Raw genomic sequence first — 24,493 nt, 5'->3', positions numbered from 1 at the left:
CATATATATATGTGCCTTTTTTATCATATTAAAGAGTGATTCCTCTCACAGGACCGTGATCTGACAAAACTCAATTTTCCCAAACATTTAATACAGACAATTCTTGTCCCTTGGAAATTAATGCTGTGAATTTACCCTTATGAAGGGCTGAAAATCCAGAAAATACAAATTATAGTAGCAAAAAACAAAAAGGATTAAGGACAAAATCCCCAATCTAACTCAATGACTGGTTAAAAAGCAATAAGTCACATCTTTGCTTGTATGTCAGCCAGTTAGGTTTTCAATATACTGTTGGCTTCTGCAAACACTTAGACTCTTGGGCTTTTCTATGGAAAATACTAAACTTCACTATCAACCTGAATGAAATAAATCAAGTCAGCATAAAGTTGGACTGGCTGGATCTACATCCCCATAAAGGACTTGCACTTCAAGAACTACTTAGTGAAGCTATTTGAGACTAGTTCTGGACCACAAATACAACATTTTTAAGCCCCCTATCCTGTCAATTTTTTGGAAAACAAACTAAGTAAAATGAAGGAATATATGGATTTTTTGGCTTTAATTATTTGCTCATTATCAAGGTTTCTAGAAGCTAATCTTCCCAGGACATTCCATGGTAAGAAAATGTGCCACAACAGTAATTCAAACAAGGTAATAAAATAATTAGTAATGGATTATTTCCAGCAACAGAATAACCTGATTCTTGCTTTGTGCTTTAATCTTGAAAACCTCAGCCCTATTTAAGTCACTCACACATCTAGCACCATTTCCCTCGTCTGCGAAAATAATGTTGGTTTTATCTTGATGGAGATTTATGAAATTCTTTTCCCTCTTTGCATGGACTGCTTGAGCAGGTCCCTCATGGGGAGAAAGAAGAGAGAAAGAAGAGAGAAAGAATAAGGACCTAGTAATGGTCCTTGTTCAGTGATTTCAGCTGGGTCATAGACAGAGTTAATGAAATATCTTCCTCAAAACAGAAATTCAACCCCCCAAAAAAGTGAATTGTGACTCAATTTCATTATTTTTTTCTTGTTTTCATGTAGAAAATCTGGGTGTTTCAGAAGAAAAAAGAACACCTTACCATTCTAGCTATGGCACAAAACTGCTGTTTGGTCAACTCCTGCAAACCTGATTCAAGGAAATCTAAGATTTCCAAAGATTTAAGGCTGTGTCACTCAAAGTATACTATTCTGATAATGGGCATTTGTAACCTATTTAATTTAAACTACATTATTTTTTTCAGGAAGAGCACAAGTTGACATTGGAAATGAAGACTAGGAGAGGCAAGTTTTGTAGGGAGAGTGCTTCCCATTAGATTGAGAGCAAGAGCTGGAAAACCCAGGCAAGCTTTTAAGCCAGGATTCACTTCTTCATATCAGAGCATATACAATCTCTTCACAAAACCCTTCTCCTCTCCTTACACTGTGGATGAAAAATCAAGTGAGAAATTGAAATACCTAAGGTGAGGGATTGTCTGATGTTTCTGGGAGGAGACAGATGCTCAATCCCCAACCCCCTCCTGTTTTTAACAAATGAGCAGGCTCTATCTTAATGTGATAAGGCCACAGAGGAATTTGACACGCATATTTAATGTATTTGTTCAAGAGAAGTGGCACACTAATGGAAAGCAACACCCTCATTTCAAGTCTACCTAATCATTTACTGCAAAATCAATCTGACATTGATTTATGCATAAAACCACTCCATTCCCTTCCATGACTCAAATAATTATAACTAAATGAAGAAAACAGTAAAGAGAAGGTACTTGGGATACTCAGCAATCAGTCCACCACACCTTTTCAAAATATTTGATTTCGTATTCCAGGATGATGCCGTTGGGTCGATCTGGCTCCTGCCAGGAAAGGGAGATGCTATTTTTAGTTATCTTCCCTTTTTTCACACTACTGACTGGAGAAGGTGCTGCAAGACAGGAGAAAAACAGAACAGACAAAAACCATTGTTAGCAAGATGGTCTGCCCTGGCCAAAGTCAAACTCCTCAGTGCATCCTCAAACACAAGGCAATCCTTAGCTACTGCAGATCAGCAGGGTCTGTTTTTACCTTGGTGGTATTTGCCCATCTTTAACAACTGGACTTGCACAGATTTTCAGCAGCTGACCAGCATCACTAGCCCGAGCAAAGGAACAACACAAACTACTGTCAGCAGCTTATACATCAACCCTGTCTTTTCAAGAACTTTTCAAACACATCAACTCCACACCTTCCCTTTTCAAACGTGTCAAGGGCCTACATTACAGGATTACACATTGATTATGTTTTACTTTGTTCTGTCCTCTTTCAAGTTATATATTCTTCAGAAAATCTTAGATTACATGGGCTTCTTAACTATTTTTTTGATTGCAAGTAGTTTAAGACTAGGCATCTTTTAGCCCCCTCCTTCCAGAAGCAGGGAATATTATGACCTTTATAATTCAATTGCTCTCCATAAATATCACTGGGGTGTTACAGTTCACATAGTGATGCTAATTCCTCGCAAATGGCAAAAGATTTTAATGGCAATCACGGTTCGGAAGTTCGTGGTGTGCTTGGGAAAGCCACAGCATGAAAGCAGCTATACCAGCTCTGCTTATTATTTTAAGATGCAGCTCTGAAAGGTTATCTGCCCTTTGCAGCACACATGTGCATCAGAAACAGGCTTGATCCTTTGTATTCAGTCCGATGTCTGCAGAGACTTTTTAAGTTGTGGTTGCTACCACCCTGCCAGCTCTCTAGCAAAAGTTGCTATGGGCAATGCAACTCTAACACCCCAGGTATTTCATGCCAGAGATTAGGGAACAACACTGAGTGAAAAGAAAAGGGGACAGGCAAAATTCAGTCTCTCATTTTCAGGGCCAAGAGCAGCTTCTCCAGAGACAAAAACAGCCCATGCCTGGCTGAGGGGCTTTGACTCACCCTCCACATGGGTCAGTTCTTGGTAAAGATGACAGGGAGGCTGGGGAGACCCATGGCAAAGATTTTTGTGCCCATATGAGGAATGGAGTGCAAAGAGCAGTAGCAAATGACCACATTTTATCTTTCAAAATGTATTTGGAACTATATAAAAAAAAAGTCTCCTATATGCAGGACTAGCTAATTATCTTAATGCTAAAAAAACTCCCAAAACATCAAGTAAAATAAAGACAATAAATAAATTAATTTTTCCAGGTCTGATTTTAAGCCAAAAAGTAAGGGAAGAGCTCCAGACAATTATTTCTGGACTGAAGGCTAGTAGCAAGACTTCTCTTAATGCAAATTCCTGCACCTCAGTCTTGCTTCAGGCCCAGTTTTTCTCACTCCTGTTTACTAATCCTTCCCCAGACCGGCTCTTGGAGGATCCTGAAAGGTGTTGGCCATTTCCATATTGATTTCTGCTGGAGAGCTGGCATCAGGCTGCACAGACAACATTTGCCTGTCAGTTGTGCATCCACCACTGTGCTCGCAACTGCTCCACTGAGTGAGTAAAAACCACCTCGATTTGATGATGATCATATTATTTATGCAGGCGCTGTACAGTGATCATCAACAAATTTTCATCTGCAAAAGTCACCTTACCCCCGGCTGACGTCCTCTACAAGTTTTTGGGCTACGTGAAGGCAAATAACAACCTAAGTACAAACTGCTAATCTGATATAGAACTTTACTTAATTAATCCAGGTGCCTAAATACGCATTGTGCATTCATGAGCACAACAAGCTGAGTTGTGCGTGTGAGATATGTGGTCCGTGCACATGTGTATGGTCAGATGTATTAGCTCACAGAAGACATAACGAGTAGTGAGATCCATTAAAACTGTATGAAGTTTCCTTCTAATGCAAGGAAGCTACATGATTTTCAGAGGCATTGGAAAACCAGTCTCACTGTGTGGTGATTGTGCCAAATAACAGAAGGTTCTACAGTCCTAGTTAAAGAGACCATACTGATCACTTAGATGCTACATATAGGGGGTAGAGCCACCAAAGTACTCAGAAAAAGGGACCTATGCCCTCTGGGACTGTTCTCCAATGCCCCCAAATCCCTGCAACACCCATTCCATGCTTACAGAGCTGGGAGTAGAGGTCTGGCAGGACAGAGAAAGTCAGTGTTGAGCATTAAACCTTTTTAAACTATTAGTAAAAGCAAACTTGAGAAGTGCATGGACGGGAGACCTCAGCCTTCTCTGGTATTGGATGCCTCTCAGGAAGGTAAAAACCATCCAATTCCCAGGATCAAAACTGCCGGACCAGATAATGGACTTTTCTTCCACTCTATTGAGGTTTCCTGAAGTGTTTATAGGGTCGAGGCTCACAAGTGCTTTAAAACCAAGAAAACAATGCAAGTGATTCCAAACTCTGCTGCAAAATCTTTCCCTGGGAGGTTCAGGGCAGTTTAGCTCTCCTTCATGCGCACCAGCATAATACAACACAAAACAGACCCCCAGCCACCCAAAAACAATCATCAAACTTCCCACACTCCTTTAACAGAGCATTCTCTTTAAAAAGCAGTTTGCACAAAGCTTGGCTAGCTAACAACATCATGGACTTAAATCTCCTGGTGTGTAAGTCTCTAACATGTTCAATTGTGGCTCTACAGAATGCTCTGCTCTACGGGGAAATGGAGGGAAGATAAGAAAATGAGTAACACAACTCTCAAAGTAAATTAGAAAAGGAGTAACCCTATCCTTTTTGAATCGCCTTCAAAAGAAGCGTTAAAGTGTAACCGTGAGATAAAGGCCAATTAAGTAAATTCAATAAATCCCAGCACTGCAGGCATGATATAGCAACCACTCTGCATCCTGAATGCACAGAGATCACAATGCTGTGAAGCGAAGGAAGGAAGGTATAAGTATTTTAGCTTTCTTTGTCAAACAAAATGTAATCCAATCCAGGCAAGTGGACAAAGTCTGCAATCATTCCATCTTAAAAGCCTGCAACTGGATACTGTGCTATATGATCTCAGAGAAATAAAAGGATTACTTGAGACTCGCTTTTCAAAGGTCACTGAGTCTGCAAGGGCAGCATCCTCTTAACAGAAAGAAGTCAAGCCACAGAACCCTTCCATTTGGAGTACAACATTTCAAAAAATAAATTCACGTAAGAGTCAAGATACATAAAGCTATAATTCTCATGTTTCTTATGTAAGCAGACAGAAGTCTTGTTCAAATTCCTGCCTTGACACTACAAAAGGTGAATGTACATCGTGAATTGTTGACGCTGCTTTACAAGTAATGTGCACATATGCATTAATTTCTCAGCCACACACTGAAGATCAAAGAGGGATATTACATCATTTATGTTTATGTTTGCTATTTATGAAAACAGCCACGCGTGTGATGAAAGCAAACAGAAGATGTAACAAGGTGTGAAATTGCTAATGTACATTTTTGCTTTCCTGAGACCAAAAATTAATCAGGAAGCAAAGAAAAGCATAGAAAACTGATTCTACCTTTTTGTTCTGTTTCTAACATTTCCTAAGAAGAATAAGGGTACATACCAAATAAACAAATTGAAGTTTCTGCAGAAGATGCATCATTAGTCACATCTGAATAACTACAGGAGATTAGTTCATGAGGAACAGACATTTTAGGACATTGTTCCTCTGCAACTTTTAATAATGACATTAGAACTGAATTAGCCATCTAGGCACCAAACTCCATATTTACAACATACCTTGCTGTGTCCCACTAATGTCTAACACACAATAATGCTTAGTGGAATAAAATGCTAATTATATTTTAAGAGAAACTAATGTTACCAGGTGAATGACCACTGGACCAAGATAAAACAAATAATCCAGTTTCTACATTTCATGGTCTATCTAATGCTCTCTCCACCCGTTACTTTTGCCTTAGTATTTTTCACTCTGGCAAAACCAAAAGCTAACAGTTCCCCATCTCACTCAGCCCCACAGCCAGTGAAGTTCTCCACTTTCGATAAAAAAAAATCCGCAAACCCAAACAAACTAACTCCCTTCACCCTCAGTGCAAAAGACAAACCATCAGCCCAAGACTTTTAATCAGCTTTAACTTCTGCCAGGACAGATCCTCACTCAGAGCAACCCAGAGTAGCCCACAAAAAGATGCTTATTTATGTGGGCAAAGGGACTGGCACCTCTACCTCCTTTGGCCTTCGGGGTATTTGGGCTTTTTCAAAGACAACTAAGGCATCAAAGAGGAAGATCCTACTGCTCCCATCTCTGCCCTGGCTGCTCTTACAGACATCTATGACACAGATGTCTAGAGACATAAGCATCACTTTTCATAGACATCTATTCTATGGATTTTCATGTGTTTGCAATTTTGTTTACCATGAGTACATATATTCTTGTATGAGCGAACGTCTGAGATCTACACATCAGACTTTTTAATACACCTTGGGGCTCCTCCCTCCAAGTGATGCCATGTTTCTTTGCAGTCCGAATTTATGCCAGAAGATTTAAAAGTCCAATTCATGCTTTTGATTAAATCCATACTTTCACCTGTCATCATATAACCAAACAGTTATGTTATCATTAATATACCTAATAAAACCAGGTTTAATTGAAGCAAATGAAACCTGTATCAGAAGAATAACAACAAGAGAAGTAATTCTGGTGTCACTTCAAAAGCCTGGTATATTGCAATTTTTCACTCAGTTTCTAATTAATGAAATTGCTGACTTTTTTTTTTTCTCAGGCCTTTGGTGACTTCAGAATTTGGAGCAAGACTTGCATTATTCACCAAGTCACACTAAAGGCATGTGAAATTGCAAGCGGCTTCAAGCAGTATGTTCATTTTAAACAAGATAGATGCATTAGTTAAAACAGAAACACTGTTTGGGGAAGGAAAAAAAGCCAAAACCTTCTCTTTTTATTTCTCTATAGAAACTACAGACTTTCAGAAAAGCACCTCATAGCTCCCTTAAGGGTACTTTTACTGTGGATATTATGCCTGGGTCAGAACTTAGCATTTGAGTCATAACTTGACTTTTGTGTTGCAATTGTTAATATCCCAAAGTGTACCCCAAACTCTTCGAACCTTGAGAACAAGTAGTTGCAAACTGTGGCTGGCTAGTTAGACAAACAGGTTGGGCCACAATTTTTCAGGTTGGGCCACAATTTTTCAGGTGCTTGCCAATGTTTCTGAAAACTAAGTCCAGGAAATGAAAGGTCCTTGTATTAAGTAGCATTAAATGATTTTTCAACTGTATCTGAGGTCTTTCATGGGATTTCAATCATGCACAAGCCCTAAATAGTGCAAGGAAGTAAATTTTAGCCTCATGATTAGATTAAATCCAAACACCTTGCCGAATAGGAGCCTAATCCTAAAATATGGTTCATATATGGAGATCATCTTCTTTTCCATGATTTTTCAAGGTCTTTTGAGTAGATGGGGACTTTATGCTGGTCCTTTTCATACATCAAATATCAAAATGAATACACAATCTTCAAATTTCTTTGTCAATGAATACATAATGTTTCTTCACATCTTCTACCTACCATGATGACCACCTGTAAGTGCCAGATCTTAGATATATTTGCAGTCTCTGTTATCTACCACCATTTTGAATGCCTCTGAAACCTGAGATGCCCTGATGTGTATCTTGAAGCAAAAGAGGTCAGAGGAGAGAGTAACCCATCTGAAGCACTCAGGGGCCCTGACAGAAGGCAGGCCCCCATTTTTCTATATGAATCCATGGCTAACCCAAGGAACTAGTTCTATCTAATTTGAAAAGGGGCAATCTTTCAGGTGGCTCCCACCCCAGTTCCTAAAAGATTCAACATGGCTCCTTGAGCTCAGCAACAGGACACAATGCCCAAGCTGGTCACAGTCAAGGTGCTCCCAAGACGTTGCTGCTTCCCAGATGGACAGAAGGTTGGATTCAGGAAAAGTGAAACCCTAATTGGTGAAACCCTAATTCTCTTGAGAGTCTGTTCATTCTTTGACAAAGCTTTCCTCAGATAACTTCTCTCTAGGCTTCTAATCCTTGGACCTAAGATACTAGAAAAGTATCTTTGCTAAAGGTAAAGAGAGCAGTGTAGACACTGTGGTTTTGTGGACACTACTAACCCAACACTTTTAATTACCAGCAGCCCCACTACAGAGAAGTGCCCATGAGTTCAAAGACACAAACTAGAAAAAGAGCCCTTCAATTCATATTCACATTAGAGAGCAAACAGAAGTAATCTGCATGCAATCTGCATTAGCACAGGGATAACAGCTCATCTTTTACTTCTGATCTGTGTAACAGCTCAGGAGATAGGCCTGACTATGCATCAGTGGTGTCTAAGACTTCCAAGATTTATTGTGCCCCAATATCCTATTCTTGCAGTAATTCCACTACGTTTGAGGGAAGGAGAGGTGTGTTCACACTAAATTCAAGTAATTCAAGGCCACCTTTTCTCTGAGTATCTCCTGGGGGAGGTTGCAAGAGAAACAGCACAGTGACTAGCTAACACTCCATGATATTTAGCTACCCTTGTAAAATGGTATTCAAAGAAGAAATAGCAAGAGAGCAGCCTTGCTGCATGTGAAAAATCACTACTCAAATCCTTGCTGCAATACCTTGTGTTATAAAAATGTATCTATAAAATTCCTTTGTTTTTAAGACCAATTACTAATTATTGACACATAAATTAAGAAAACAATAAAATGCACAACTTTAAATGTTTGTATACAGTCTTTACCATTTAATTAAAATACTGTGTTATCTGTAAGAAAGCAGGGCTCAACACATACTCCTCGAAGAACAGTGGATGAAGCCAAAGCAAGCTTTGCCATTCACAAAATATTCTGCCTGAACAAAATATTGCTAAGACTCACTGAAGCACCTACTTTTGTGGAGGCAACACAGGAAGCCGTAGCAACATCTCACCTCTGGCACTCCTTTCTGTATGCCCTGTTGCTGACTGCATGAATGTTTCCAAAAAACACTTACAAAGCAAGCAAATAGTTTCTAAAAAAATCTAGCCTAATGAAGTTACCCTGTGTCAGGGTTATATGTTACAATTGCAACAGGATTACAAGCAGAGCTTAAAGACATCACAAAAGCTAGGGACTAAACTACAGAGCCTTTGGGGTAAGACTGCCTTGTCATTCCTCATGTGTGCACCACCCCATATACAACAGAGTTAGAATATTCATTGGAACATATCATATATCGCTGCCATCTCAAAAAAACACATAATCTTTGACAAGACTCTTAAAAACACATGGTTTCAAAAAGTAAATTGGATTCTTGCTATTTGCCTTCTGTTTACAGAGTTCTACAGACATACTTTTGACTCCTGCCAATCACAGATGAGAGACGCGTACTCTTAAAGAATGGAAGCTGCCTGCAGATTCACATGGTTTGCAGGCATGAGGCTTGAAGAAAACATGATCAGATACCAAAAGAGAAAATTGCAGGTATTAGGATCCCTCTCCCCTGACCAGCAATCTCAAAAGTTGTAAATGAGAATAATGGCATTAGCAATAGTTTATCTCCAGATACTGTGAGCTAACTAGCACAGTCACTACTGGAAATGCCCACTATTGGGATGCAGAGAAATGTCCTGGTATTTCAGTTGTTGAGAAATCCTCTGTACTCTGTAACACCAATTGAGGTAATTTTTTTCCCTTGAAACCTGAAGGCTTGCAAACACTCATTCGTATTTTGCAGGGTCCAAAACCCCCTTCATAAAGCTACAGGCTGTTTGGAAAAATAATTTAAAAAACTGGGAAATTTCTTTCCAATTGTCAGGCCTAACATATATTCATTTGTATTTACAGCAGCATCAACCCTGAGTCCTGCACAGTCAGTTCCTATTAAGCTTCAATTTATGCTGATCCTCAGAAGGGAGAGGGAGACATTAGGGCATCACAGTTTGCCTTTGCTCAAGAAAAAAAGGCCTCCCTGATGTCCCAAGCAGGTGCTTGCCCCTAAGGCCAACATCTATCTGGGATGAAGAGCTGTTGGAGCAAGGAAGAGAGGCATGAAGAAATATCTTGTGCAGATCCACAGGGAATTCCAATACCTCATTTTGCTTTTCTAGGCCCTCTGGAAATCAAGATAGTAACTTTTTCTCAAAGCTGGGGAACAGTTTGTGGTTAAGACCAGAGCCAGATTCCTTCATGCCACAGAAAAGCTGTAATTTCCCTATATTCCATTAGTGGTTTAGTTATGAAGCCTAAGAATAAATACTATTGATTCACAACACTCTTATAAATTCACTTCTAGCAAGGTGATAAGGACTTCGGTTCTGATTCATCAAAGCACTTTAGGAAAATGCTTGATTTTAAGCGCATGAGTACTACCACTGCTGTCAGCATTTGACTGGATCATAGCCATGGGGCTCAGCATTTCGCTGTAGAATTCTCCTTATTGAGTACATTTATCAACTAGCCTCCAGCACACTTACCAGCACCTCTCCTATAATTCGCAAACTAATATCTTACTTGCATTTAAGCAAAAACTTCCCTTTAAAATCACATACCAATAAGAACAAACCAAAACCAAAACAAAGATATTGAATAAAACGCGAAACGTGCGCATCCCTGCTCCCTACCATAAGTCACCTTCTTAATTTCTAAATTGGCTTCTTTCTTCATACAAGACTTGATGCATCCTTCTTCCAGCTGCTATCCAACTCTAAACCCAGCAAATTCATGGACTGTTTTTAAATTGCAGAGGAAATTTCCTTCTCTGCCAAGCCTGCCACTCTGTATGATACAGCAATCAGTCTTGCTGATGAATTCTAATGTTAAAGTCAAATTACTAAATACTCTAGTGAAATCAGAGGCAGACAAATAAATTCCTTATGTTTCCACTTGAAGAACAGCTACTGAAGAGGTGCAGCAGGTCAGAGGGAAGAAGAGGCAAACTCCCTAACTCCCATTGTAGCTTGTTTTGGATTTTCTATGGTATTTGGCCCCTTCTGATACTGCCACTGTTCTTCTCACACCTCTCATTCAGAAATGGAAGAAAAGCATGAGCTCACCACCTTTGACAGGACCCTGAGCTGGCCATAGCTTTGCAGAACCACAGTCCAGACCTTTTCCATAAGTAAGTTCCCCAATGAAGACCAGAAGGCTTGAAATAAAATTCTTAAAAACAAATGAAAATACATGAAATAGGTAATATTAGAACAAAAACCTAGAATGGTAAAATCTCAAAATTACTAGAGCTGAAATGGAAAGGTTTATGTACCTGTGGTTATATATACATGTGATCCATAAACCCACTCCTACCCTGCCCTTGGTTTTAGACTGACAGTGGCTTTTCTGGATCAGGGCAAACTTTGTCCAGGTTTTTACTGTTTCTAAGGGAAATGGTAGACAAGTAGAGACAAAATCTAACAGATTTCATCCTTGCTGCCAACCCAGGTATCCTTCCTAGTGTTTTGGCACTTAAGTGTGACCATAGGCACTGTTAGCCCTAAAATCTCATGTTCCAAGCACTGAGATGAAGCTAACTAGCAAAGTCAGCACAGATCAAAGTTTACTACAGGTGCTTGGGAAAACACCTCCTGATACTACCAAGGGAAATTTGTGTACTTTCAAGCTTCCTAAGGAACAATCTTTGCAATGTGAAACATAGGAGCATGCAGTGCCCCTTGGGAAGGAAGGAAGAAGAGCTGCAGCTTCACAGAATCGTAAAATGGTCTGTGTTGGAAGGGACTTTAAAGATCGTCTATTTCCGCCCCCCTGTCATGGGCAAAGACACCTTCCACCGGACCAGGTTACTCAGAGCCTCATCCAGCCTGGCCTTGAACACTTCCAGGGATGAGGCAGCCACAATGTCTCTGGGCAACCTGTTCCAGTGCTGCACCACCATCATGATAAAAAATTTCTTCCTTATATCTAGTGTGAATCTACCCTCTTTTCTTCTAAAGCTATTACCCCTTGTCCTATCCTTACAGGCTTTCACATGAAGTTCCTCTCCAGGTTTCTGTAAGGCCCCTTTAGGTACTGGAAGGCTACCTTAAGGTCTCTCTGGAGCCTTCTTTTCTCCAGGCTGAACAATCCCAACTCTCTCAGCCTGTCCTCATAAGTGAGGTTCTCCAGCCCTCTAATCATCTTCATCGCCCTTCTTTGGAGTCTCTCTAACAGGTCCATGTCCTTATGTTGGCAGTATCAGAGCTGGATGCAGTGGGTGGTTCTTAATTCTCATGGTCCCTGCCTGTGCCTTCTGTGACTTGGGCAGTGTGGCTGGAGCACTTGATGGTGAAGACCAAGGCAAAAAAGTCACTGAGTAACTCAGGCTTCTCTGTCCCAGGTGACTAGGTCTCCTGTTTCCTTCTGGAGAGGGTCCACATTTTCCCTAGTTTTCCTTTTATCACCGATGTACCTATACAAGCTTTTCTTGTTGCCCTTGATGTCTCTGGTCAGATTTAATTCTAACCTTATCTCTGGCTGCTCAGAAAATCTCTCTGTATTCCTCCCAGGCTACCTGTTCTTGCTTCCACCCTCTGTAGCCTTCCTTTTTGTGTTTGATTTTGTCCAAGATCTTCTTTTTTCATCTATGCTTTGCATTTTTGCCTTGAATTTCACTTTTCTGGGATGCATTGTTTCTGAGCTGGGAGGAGGTGATCCTTGAATATTAATCAGCTTTCTTGGGTCTCTCTTCCCTTTGGAGGCTTCATGTCACAGTATTCTACCAAGAAGACCAGGAGAGCAGATTTTGGTCTCTTCAGAGAAGTCCAGGGTAGAGAGCTTGCTGTGTACCCTCCTCGCAGCCTTAAGGATCTTGAACTCCACCATTTCGTGGTCACTGCAGCCTGGGCTGCCCTTGAGTTTCACATTCCCCACCAGTCCCTCCTTGTTAGTGAGAACAAGGCACAGCACTTCTTCTTGTTGGCTCCTCTGTCACTTGGAGAAGAGAGTTGTCATGAATACATTTCAGGAACCTCCTGGATTGCTTGTGCCCTGCTGTGTTGTCCCTCCAACAGATATCAGGGTGGTTGAAGTCCCCCATGAAGACCAGAGCTTGTGAACAAGAGGCATTTCCTATCTGTCTATTGAGGGCCTCATTCACCTGATCTTCCTGGTTGTGTGGCCTGTAGCAGATCCCTGCCATAAAGTCATCTGTCCTTGCCCTCGCTTTAATCCTGATTTATAAGCTCTTGGTCAGCTCCTCTTTCATTCCTAGGCAGAGCTCCATGTCTTACAGCTGGCCACTGACATAGAGGGCAACACTCCCCATCTTATCTCCCCTGTCTCTCCTTCCTAAAGAGCCTGTAGCCTTCCATTCCAACACTCCAGTCATAGAAGCCATCCCATCATATCTCTGTGATGCCAATAAGGTCACAGGCATACACATGTCTCTAACTCCTCTTGTTTATTTCCCATACATGTGATTGCATAGAGGCATTTAAGTTGGGACATTGACAAAGCCGATTTACTGGCTGGACTGGCTGGAATGCATTTGTGCTGCTCTTCAGGTGATCTCCTGCTGAGCTTTGATCCCTCTCCAGGTTCTGGGCATCTCTTGCTGGCTCTGACATCAAACAGGTAGGAGTGGGACGAATTGAGATTCTTCTCCCTTTCAAGTCAGTGCAATGTGACCTCCCTGTGTACCCTCCTGCACAAACTCCCACACCATGCCCTGTTTGCCCACCCTGATTGCTGACAGTTCTCCCTGAGGCTGCTCTTTTTGGCAGTGGATACTCTTGGCCCTGCCCACTCATCAGCCCTCTTGTACAAGTTGTGGGCTCCTAGTGGGTCTTGGCACTCCTCTGGGGTTTCCCTGGCTCAGCAAACCCTTCTGTATCTCTTGTTTCCCTGCTCTGCTATGGAATGCACCTTCTCTAGAGCTGTTTGCCTTGCTAAGTCTTCCTAGCTTCCTAGTAGGCTTCCTAGTAGGTAAAGTTATTTATGAGGTCCTTGGGGAGAAGGGCAGAGTGCTTGAGGGAATTGGTGGCTCCACACTGTGCCCATTTTGAATGTCAGGAAAAACACAGTGCATTTTGAGGGAATCCAAGAGGGAATTGGAGAAAAAGCACAAGTTGAGAAAGCTATGAACAGGGACTGTTCTGTCCTGGGGAAAAAGAGACTGAGAGAGAACATGAGTCTTCAAATAAGTAAAAGGCTGCTGTCTCTGGAGCAAGATAAGCACAGTATTAAATTTAGGTACAGCTTTCTGAGGACAAAAATAATGAAGCATTGGAAAAAAAATCACCCAGTGAACCTCTGGCATCTCTGCCTACGGAAGTTCTAAAGCAGGTTAGATGAGCACATCCTGAGATCCTTCCAGGCACAAGGCTCTACAAAGGTAGCTGGGTATCATAAGGTGAGTGATAAAAAGGATCTTGAAAGGCAGAGATCCAGGAGACATATATTTAGTGCCATTTACCAGCTGGCACATTTGTGCCAGGAGATGTTACAGAAAAATCTAAATCGTTCAAAGTGGCTGGTCACACAAAAGGATGGCACTGGGATGAAAGCATAAGACCAGAAGAAATAACACTTTGCTTTCCATCTCTGCCAGACACTCCTAGCATCACCATAGGCAAGTCACTTCATCTTTCCCCACTGTTACCTGTGCAATGAAGACAGTGGTAATTCCTTTATCTGTATAGATTTGAGGGGGAGGAACTAAGTACTCAGATGCTGCCAGCACAATCTTTGCTTTGGCCTGAAGGCACTGCTGTAAGGCAAATAAAGAAAAGAAGGAATACCTGCAAGCATTACTCCTGGCAGCTGGCTTCTTCTATTTAAATCACAAGCAACTTGTTGATATCACGCTGAGCTCAAACATGGAACAAAAACCCTATGTGAGTGACAAAAAGGAAAATTACAGGGAAATTTATGGCAAAGGCTTATTTTCATATTTTAATAACTCTCTCCAATTTATGTTTCCAAGTAGAAGCACTAGTGTGTTTAAAGACAAGTGCTGGGCAAAATGGCTTTGCTGAGGCAAAACTGCAGAGATCACAACCGACTGAGCAACACAAAGCTCAGGATGAACATCTAATTTTTGAATAGGATAAATGCAGCTGCATATGAAAGCATGGCTTTTGACTCACCCACCCCGCAGAGGCATCACTTTCCTGCAGGAAGCAAATACAGACTCTCTTCTGACAAAACACAGCAGGCTTTTTCAGTACAGTTAGTTTATGAAGGTGTTGAAAAGGGTTTAGAGACAAACTCAAGAATGCATCAGAACATTTCTGACACGAAAACCCAATTTACAGACTATGGAGACTCTCTAGCCCACTTTTTCCCTTTACTGCTGACAGGATATGTCCTAAGCCCTTGCCTACTCAACTGGGTTACCACAGGCTCTGGAGGTCAGGTACCAGGAAAATAGTCTGAGCATCTAAGGGTGGGATGGCCGTTCAGAAGCTAAATGGTCCCAACAGAGATTTCAGGTGTTTCAAGTGGTAGCTGCCCATGCAATGCATAAATGCACATCTTTAGCTTTTCCACACCATCAGAACTCTGGTCAAACAGGTTACTTTATGCAACACTATGCTTAACACAATCGACACTGGTTGGTGGCTGGTCCTACCATGATAATATTTTTCACTGCTTTGTGTGTATGACTAATAAAAAATTAGGCAAGATATATGCACACAGGATAGCAGAGTGGAAATTCTCTGCCTTTTTGGCTTTCATTTCTAGTAGATAGTGCCACTCTCTGAAGCACCAGGGGAAAAAGATGTGCCACAAATCCACATTTTAGATCCATCTACCTCCTGGCTGTGAAACAAAAGCTTCACTATTCCTAGATATGGCTAGGAAAAGGCTTACAGGACTCAAGCAACTTACTGCTTCAGAGTAAGCTTTTGTGCAGCTGCACTCTCAAATGCATCTTGAGGCTTTGGTGACATTGTGTCATTCAGCATTCCCGTGACATTATAGAAAGATGGAGGCAAAACAAGTCTCACTGCATCCAGATTCCTCTTTTGGTTCACAACCACTGTAATAGGACTACAGATCTGATTTTGGCAAGTTCTCCTTATACTGATCATTCACTTCCTCTGAGTTTTGTAACTGCTAGAAGAGAAAAGGGGATTTCAACATCAGTCACTGTGGATTCCTCCTTCATAGGAGTTTCTTGGCTCTCTTCTCCAACTTGGACCAGGGAATGACTTGGACAGACCTAAGGAAGTGCCCTAGTCCTTCCAACTCTCTCATCTTTCATCTTCATCTTTATTCAGTGTGTGGACTAGACCACCAAAAACTTTACTGAGGAATTAAAATACATATATGCATGTCTTCATACATGCAATACATAAAACACTCCCCTGTTTGGTATCACCCTGGACATTTACGACTCTCCTTTGACTGACCTTCATGCTGCAAGTGCTCATTTTGCCTAGTGGCTGGCTGAAATTGTGCCTTGAAGATGTCTAAAGTAATCCAAACAAGGCAAGTGACAGGATGGGGTGGCTACTAGAACTTACTAGGTGGCTTACTAGAGCACAAATACCAGGTGCTCACAGGCATTTGCCTGTATTCTTCACAGGTGTGTAATGACATTAGTTCCCACTTGCTCTTGGAAAAAAACAGCTTACAGCACCACTGAGAACTACCCTCCCAGTACAGATGGGAGTTCACTAAGGTTTTCCTTCAGATGATGACCTGAGCCATCCACAGTCAGACATGTACAACAGTTTGCATCGAGCCAGGGCTCCAGCCACTTAGACTGAAGAGCCAACAATCGAACCGTATAGGTTCTCCACTGTTCTATTCCCCAGGACGTTGCCTATCAGGATGACTTTATCTCTTTAAATGTTCCCAGCATAAATGTGAGATGATAACAGTAAGCGGCATTAAAATCGTGAATGATGAATGCTACGCATCAGGCAGGATGATTAAATAACTACGTGTAGATTCAGGGGCATATTAGCTTCCTCGCCTTCTGACATGATAATTGATCATTCCTAATCTATGGCAGAAACAAAACAGAGATTACCTCCTCTCAAACAACTCAGTTTCTATTCTCCTCTTTTCATTCCCCCTGACCCTCCTTATACAAGGGGAAAGCCCATTAACTAGCTCTGCTTTTAATTCAGTGGTACTGAAAATGGGATCCTAGCAATGCACGTAATTGATCCCATTTTCACAGGACTGCCTTCCAAGGAGCAGCAAAGGTGAAGCATTCACATTATCAAGGTCACTGCAGTGAATGCAAGAATAACAAAGACTTGGATTTGCATGAGGATTTAATTACAGTGATGTATACAAATGTTTCTAGACTACTGCTCCCAAAATGAGAAGTACTCTAAGAAAGCTATACATAGTTAAGCAGAATTAAAAAGAACAATATTTAAAATGGTTTAGTTAAAACTCTGTACAAACACACTGGACTCAACCAGAACGTGTTTTATGTTCATTTAACTTGAATTTGCAAATTTATAGGCAGCAGGTAAACTGAGATAATTTTAAATCAATATACCTAAATTTTAAGGCCAGAAGAGATCATTTAGCCCTCCCACAAAACACCACTGACTTTTAATCTTCCTTTAAATCAATAACAATTCAATCCTGGGGGCAGATTACCAAACTTCACTATGTAGCGACTTGCTGCAATACTGCCCATCTTGCCACTTGGCTAAAAAAATAGAACATTATAAGAGACAACTGAACTTTGTTCTGGAAATTAGTACTGAAGATAAAAAGTATATTAAAAAAAAAAATCAATACAACAGTTACTTGCTAAGAACCTGAAAAACAAACCAGAAAAGGACACTTTTAAATATATCTATACACACATGAACACTTCAATGAGCCACCCCCAAAAAAAAAATCAAGAAAAGCCTTAAGTAAGGATGTATGCGTCAAGTGTACTTTTTAAAACTGAATGTCTCTTGAAGACTGTCAGTGAATTTCCAAGCAATTTGGCAACACTTATCAGTCTACAAAAATTATAAAACCAGCCTGATTTTAAAAAGCCTGCAGATACTGAACTATCACATCTGATCAGTGGGAACTGTCCACATGGATTTTTATGCTGCATAGCACTACAGTATGCAGAATTCAGCTCCATGGATTACCCTCCCATAGGGCTGTTTCTACCAGTGAGGAATGCATTTGAGAAAGTGGAAATACTTTTTTCTCACTGTTATCATCCACTCTGACTGTTACATAGCTAAGAGAAGAGGAAAAAATATCCCATCCAGTATTACAGCTGCCAAGCAACTGCTTGCAGAGACGTATTACTTCATATGGTATTCAATCACTTCATTTACTGTACTCCAACCAAAATTACTCAAGCCGTTAATGCCTGTCTAACTTCTTGTGCATCACTCTGATAAGAACTTCACATTACTACCTTCTCTTGCTAAATGAAAGGAATGCTGACCACATAGGCACATCTTACCTCGTATCTCAAGAAAGACACTGCTATCAACCTTGCAGGGTTTCCAGTGGCTGCTTAGTCTTGTATCTGCTGCATAAATACAGACCACAAGCTTCCACTGGATGATTGGGATGCTGCTAATTTTAAAGCTGCTTGAGCCAGTTGTGTTCTCCTTTATTTATTCTGAGACTTTGGCCTTTGAAATCTGGATGTGACATTTAAAAGGGACAGTAAATGCCATATCCTCTCTTGACCATGAATCTTGTTTAACACAGCAGTATATTATAATCTCAGTGATCTAATTCTCAAGATCATCTCTTTACTGACAAGACCCAGGATGGTCACTATGATAAAGCTCTGGGAACTCGAAAAATATCTCAGTCAGTGACCCAATAATAAATCTGGTGTCCTCTGCTTCATCTTTTCCTCAGTAATAAGGCATGTCAAATCAGACCCTATGACTATATACTGAATGACCTGGGCAAAGGGATTTTCAGAATGTGAGGAAAAAAGCAGCTTTGCAAGACACTGCATAGTTCAAATAATGAAAAGAAAAATGATTATATGTTCATGCACCAGAGTACTTAATCAGAAGTAGCTTCCATACAACTAAGACAATAATTCAATCCACTAAGGGAAGGCAAAAGATAATATAACCCTCCAGGTGCTCAATTAAACAAAGCAATGAATGAAACAAAAGACCACTTGGACCTATGGTCAGCTGCAGGTTAACACAGAACAAAATATACTCTTCCATTTTGGAAGAGATCCTATCTATGGTCTTGTAACTGTTCAGCAGTTTTCATGAGGAAGGACTCGGATGTACACCAAGATTCAGTCCCTAACCCTGTATTCCTGTGCAGAGTTCTAAAAAGTTGTCAAGAAACATGAGGGAAAAGGGAAGGACATGAATGAACTATATTAATTTTATGGCTCCACCTTGACTCCAGTGAAGCATAGTGCCACTAGACCCTGGTGACTTTCGGTCTCTTCCTTCCCTGCTTATGACCTGTTGGGCCATCTTGGGAAAAATCACTTCACTCTCTCTTGCACCCTATAAAATGTGCAGGAAGGACATTCATGTCACTCGCAAAGCACTGCGATGTTCACAGTTAACACCTTCTACTTCAGTTAACACCTTTATCTTTGGTGGTAGCTTTAGGCCTGTGGCTGAAACAATCTCTTCCCTGAGATCTTCTTTGTCCATCCCTTCCCAAACACATTTAATTAAAAAGCTCTAAGTGCTGAATTTCTAGCTATGATCTTTTACTGAAAATCCTCTTCCTCTAGCAACTTCCAGACTTGCTTGTTTCTGCACTACGCTGCATTTGCCTATACTTTCTTTGATGGGCTGACAAGAGAACATGTTTAATCTCCAACAATAACTTCTTCATTTAAGGTGGCAGAGCCCTGTGCCTGTGACATGTGTCTGGGGTTATTTCATGGACAAGCCTCTTCTCAGTGGCTCCCTGGAGCCCAGGTTTCCTTCCTCCAATGCTGGCACACAGAAACACTCTGCACAGCAGAGCACAAATGGAACACTACTGCCTCCTACTTGACCAATTTTTTTTTTTAACAATGTGTAAATAAAACAGGCAGAGATGAACACTGCAGCCAGCAACAGGGAAACCTCTGTAAATGCAAGAATATCAGGGACCCACAATATTATTGCAGCATGGCTATGGAAACCATCTGGTGCCTCTCCAAGTGCTCTCATACCACCTGACGGTACAAATTCTTGGATGATGGGAGCAGCTCTGACGGGCTCTTAACTCTCCTAAACTAGATTAATCTTTGTGTAGCATCCAGCAAAGCTACACATACTTCCTAATTGTCTGAAGTGCCAACTTCCATGATAAATATATGCATCCTATGTGCAATTATGCCTGTTTCTTAATAGCTTTGAGATGGCTGCAAGATACTAATTACCAAATAAGAATTTGGCAATTATACTTCATCATACCTTTCTCCTGACATAGCTACTTTTAAATAAACAAGGATTTTTTTTTTGACAACACCAAAGATAGGGGAGTTTTTTACTTTGATCTGTTCTAGCTTTCCAAGTGTGATCATGGAATTAAAGAAGAGAAAACATTCCCATTTGCTAAAGTACTGCCACTGCTTCACTGAAGCCATTTCACCACTATTAAGAAACAGTTAACCCTTTGAATAATCAGTGGGAGGAATGATGTTGCCTGAAATGAAAGCAATCTCACTAGCTAATTCCTGCTATTCTTCAGCCAGAATTTCCGTGTCTGTCATGAACTGTTTGCAGACTTACCTTTACTTTAATTACAAGACCATAAGATCCAAAGTATTCCCAGTGTGTAAGGCTGACATTGTTAGACAAAACCTCTTACCTGCATCATCTGCGGAGATACTTGCAAACAGGTTACACCTCAAGTAAAGACCACAGAAAAACTTCTTTCTGAGGCACGTGAGAAGGATGTAATGAGACAGTTGTGCCAAAGCCACTCAGACATGGAGGTGCTGCCCTTGCAATGAAATAAATGGCAGTCCCTGGTTGACTACAGTGGGAACGGAATTAAGCCAGTGCTGAGCAATTTATACATCTCCCCTTCCAGTGTTACCTCCTGACATTAAAATAAATGGACATCAATGGTCATCTGGGTAAGAAGCTGGTTAGGTGAGATTTTAACAAGGATATTGCAAACCCAATCCAAACCATACTATGATTCTAAATGTGGGAACCCACAGCAATGTGAAAGATGCACTAATGACAGCAATATTTTTCTACTGTTCACGCAAGCACAGAGACAAATGTTGTGATTTGTCTCTGTCTGCCTTTTCTGGAGTGCTGCTTTATGACATGGTTAATGATTTAGCAAAAAGAAAAAAAAGGTAACAGCCCTATATCACAGCAATTGTAAATGCTCTTTGCCTTCCATCTTGGAAGATGAGTAATGGAAGCCTGTCTTTGACCCCTTTATAAGCATTTTGCTTGTGATGGGGGTGGTACGGAAGTTGGAACAAGCACCTAAAAAATAAGTGTGCAAATGATACCATGATGTACAGCTACCTTGTTTACCATTATCCATAGCCATAGATTTATCATCGTGCTCTTAACACAGTCTGTACATCTTTTCTTTCCTCTTCCCACCCCCCCTTCCCTTCTAATTGGAACTCAGTCTGTGATGCGTAATTAAAGCCCTCATAAATACTGCCAGCAAGTGCACCTTTTTTCTTCCAAGTAACTACTAACATCTTCGAGAAGACCTCATCAACCTCTGATAGAACATAGCCTAATGTATCTTCTCACACACTCCACTCGGGATGGGGAAGTCAATCTTCCCACCTTCCACATAATTAAAGTCATCCACATTAGGTACTTTTCCTTCACCACTCCCTCTCCTCCTCTGACACATGTATCACCCTGTCATTGGCTCCTTTCCTTACATCTGATTTATTTTGTTTCTAATCACTGAGCAAAATCCAGTGCTTTCGAGAAGAGCTGTAACAGTCCTAGGTACAGCTAGGCACCAGGTTTCTTACATTAAAAGACACCACTTTCAACTCTCCTTTAAAAGGGACTATTTCTTGCAATTTAGAGAGTTTATTCATGCCTGCGAGTGAAAAAAATACCCTTTTCCATTCAGAGTAAATGACTGAGACATTAACAATGAAATTCAATGGTACTTCAAAGACTCCTTTGGGCCCTAAAGGTTGTGCAATGCAGCCCGGGGACTGAATAAAGCTCAGTTAACCCAACAGGTGGCTTCATTTGCTCTCTGAAAAGTAGCTGCTGCTTCTCTCAGAGAGAAAAACACTACTAGACTCAGCCAAACAGCAGCTGTAAAATCGTCTGACTTGTGGCATCTCTGAAGTTTTCAAGCACTCTCATGTCAAAGTGAGAAGGTGGCTGCTGTGCATGCCAGAGCACTCCTCCTACTAGGGCCAAGTGCATAGAACTTCCACGGTCCAGTGATTTATGAGCCACGTGTATGCCTTGTCCCCAGAAGCACATCATTACTTCTGTGAGACAGAATAGCTGGAGCTGGAGACAGGGAGGCAGAAGACCTGATAGCCCCACACTTCAGATATTCGGATATTCTTCCATCAAACCCCTGGCACAGGCCCTCAAGCACCTGCCTGGGGCTTAGCCATGGGGACCGGGAGCAGAGGACAGCCTGACACAGCCCTGTGCGGTGATGCCCCTGGCTGGGAGGCAGCCCCCTCACTAGTCCCTGGCAGAGGGGATCACAATCCATGTTAAAAGTTAAGAGAGGCAGAGAAACCAGGAGGAGCCGCTGAAATCTTTTCTAATCTCTCAGTCGGCTAAACAAAGTGTCAGTGTCTTTAGCACTTCATTACTGCTATCGCTTGATTTTGCTAAGTGCTTTTTTTGGACCTTCATCAGTGAACAGTTGCCAAGCCAGTCTAAATACTATTACTGCCAAAGGCCAAATAAAACTCAACTGTATTTACTAAACAGGTATCAATTGCTCTCTTGCTGGATATCAAGTCAAAATGATCGGGATTTTAGTCACATTTAATCACCTGGGCACTGGAATTTGCAACCACTTGGAATGGACACTGCCACATTATTAACAACTTCCTTTTTAGCAGACAAAGCACAGTTCACCAACCAGATGTATTGCAGGTAACACCTTGCACTCAGCTGGACTTGGATCAAAGACTGTATTGCCTGACAGACAGTGCAAAAGACGAAAGGAGGGAACTTTCACTATTGCAGTTGAGATTTGGGAGCAAACAGACCCCATGTCACACTTTTCGCCAAGCTATTCAGCACACTTTAGCTCACTAGATATTTCAGATAAATACACTGATGACTGACATTTCTATCTTTCATGCTGCAATGAAACTGAAACCACAGTAATACTGAAACCAGTTCAGAAAAAACAACCCCAACCCCAACAGTTCAGTGGACTCTTAAAAGTCTCTTACCTGCTCTTAAGTTAGTTTGGCAAACAGGTTAGGAAACACCTCCAGTGCATCTTAGGGCTCTAGCCCTATGGGAAGGGCTTAGCAGGGGCAGAGGAGCAGCAAGAGCCCTAGCCCTGGTGTGTGCCCTCTAGCCTGTCACACTGCACCTCCATGCCTCCATTTCCCCATCAACGAACCAGATCACTGAAAAATCTCCCTGATGAAGGCAGTGCATAAGTTTTAGGAAATGAAATAGTAATTTACTGACGTGAGGCACCCCTTCCAATTATGCTGTATCCATCAGGTCTGGATACAAGAAAGCTGAGCCAACTTGCATTTATTTACTGCATTCATTTGCATAATGAGCATGTATTTACTGTCCATATTTTGTTCTAAATGAAGAACTGGACACTGTGCAAACTGAATTTAAAATAGCAGTTCTCATTCATTGACCATAATCAGAAGATAACAAGAAGAGTGTGAGGCCACAACAGATGCACAATTGCTATCAGAGCACAAGCTATATTATCAACTGCCTGACTACTTTACGGGGATTTGGTTTGTTTTATAGAGATGTTCTGCAAGAGCTGCAAACAGCACTCAAAGCCCTCAGGGCTATGTGACTCTGGCAGAAGTCCCCCTTGAAGCTTCAGCCAACGTACGGTAGAGGGTGCATCACCTCTGTGGAGAGCACTGGTCATTTAGTCCTTCATGCACACTCAGCTTTGCTAGTTGCTGTCTGCAATTTTGCACAAGGAGGAGATGGGTCTGTGCCCTCATGTGCATCCTTGCCCAGTCATCCTCCAGCTCCTTTCCATCTCCTTGCAGGGGCCAAGAAGCACCTGGTACGAAGTGATGTACAATAAATTAAATATCCCAGTAATTTCTGCAGTTATAGTCTTCCAGTTTACTGAACTGGGTGAGAGCATCTTTCTGTGGAAACTGTCCTTGCATGGCCAGGTGTTTAAAGGCTCATGCTGTAAGTTTTCAGCAAGGTCAGCAAGCAATTTCATGCTTTTGGTGCCACCCCCCAGAGAACAAGGCAGAACCACAGGGCTGCGTGGTTTAATGATCCAAGGCAGGAACCCACTGTAGGGAAGGCAGAGCTCTGCAGATGACAGGATAATGGTGCGGTGCAGATCAGTCCCCCATAATAAGGCACACTAATGCTGAACTGTGTGAAAGACAACTCAGGAAATAGAACATTTAATAATCTACTTGGCTGAGCAGCACTTTCTCTCCTTGGATTTAGGCAGATTGAAGAAAGCTGGAAAGGAGTTGTGAAGAAATAGCACACAGGGTCCCATAAACCCTTGCAAACTGAAGGAGGGAGGACAAACCCAGTTTTTT

General features: G+C 41.4%; 1 protein-coding gene across 14 annotated transcripts in view; it reads right to left on the bottom strand.

The window, feature by feature from the left end:
* EPHA5 (EPH receptor A5) overlaps positions 1 to 24,493 on the bottom strand; it is a 237,421-nt gene that overhangs the window by 86,236 nt on the left and 126,692 nt on the right. For all 14 annotated transcript variants that reach the window (XM_064652179.1, XM_064652180.1, XM_064652173.1 and 11 more), the window contains one exon: positions 1,796 to 1,920. In XM_064652179.1, coding sequence (XP_064508249.1) covers positions 1,796 to 1,920 — 125 coding nt within the window. The remainder of the gene's footprint in view (positions 1 to 1,795; positions 1,921 to 24,493) is intronic.

This window comes from Pseudopipra pipra, chromosome 4 (assembly GCF_036250125.1).
Source record: "Pseudopipra pipra isolate bDixPip1 chromosome 4, bDixPip1.hap1, whole genome shotgun sequence".
Classification (NCBI taxonomy): domain Eukaryota; kingdom Metazoa; phylum Chordata; class Aves; order Passeriformes; family Pipridae; genus Pseudopipra; species Pseudopipra pipra.
This window is presented reverse-complemented; position numbering and strand designations above follow the sequence as displayed.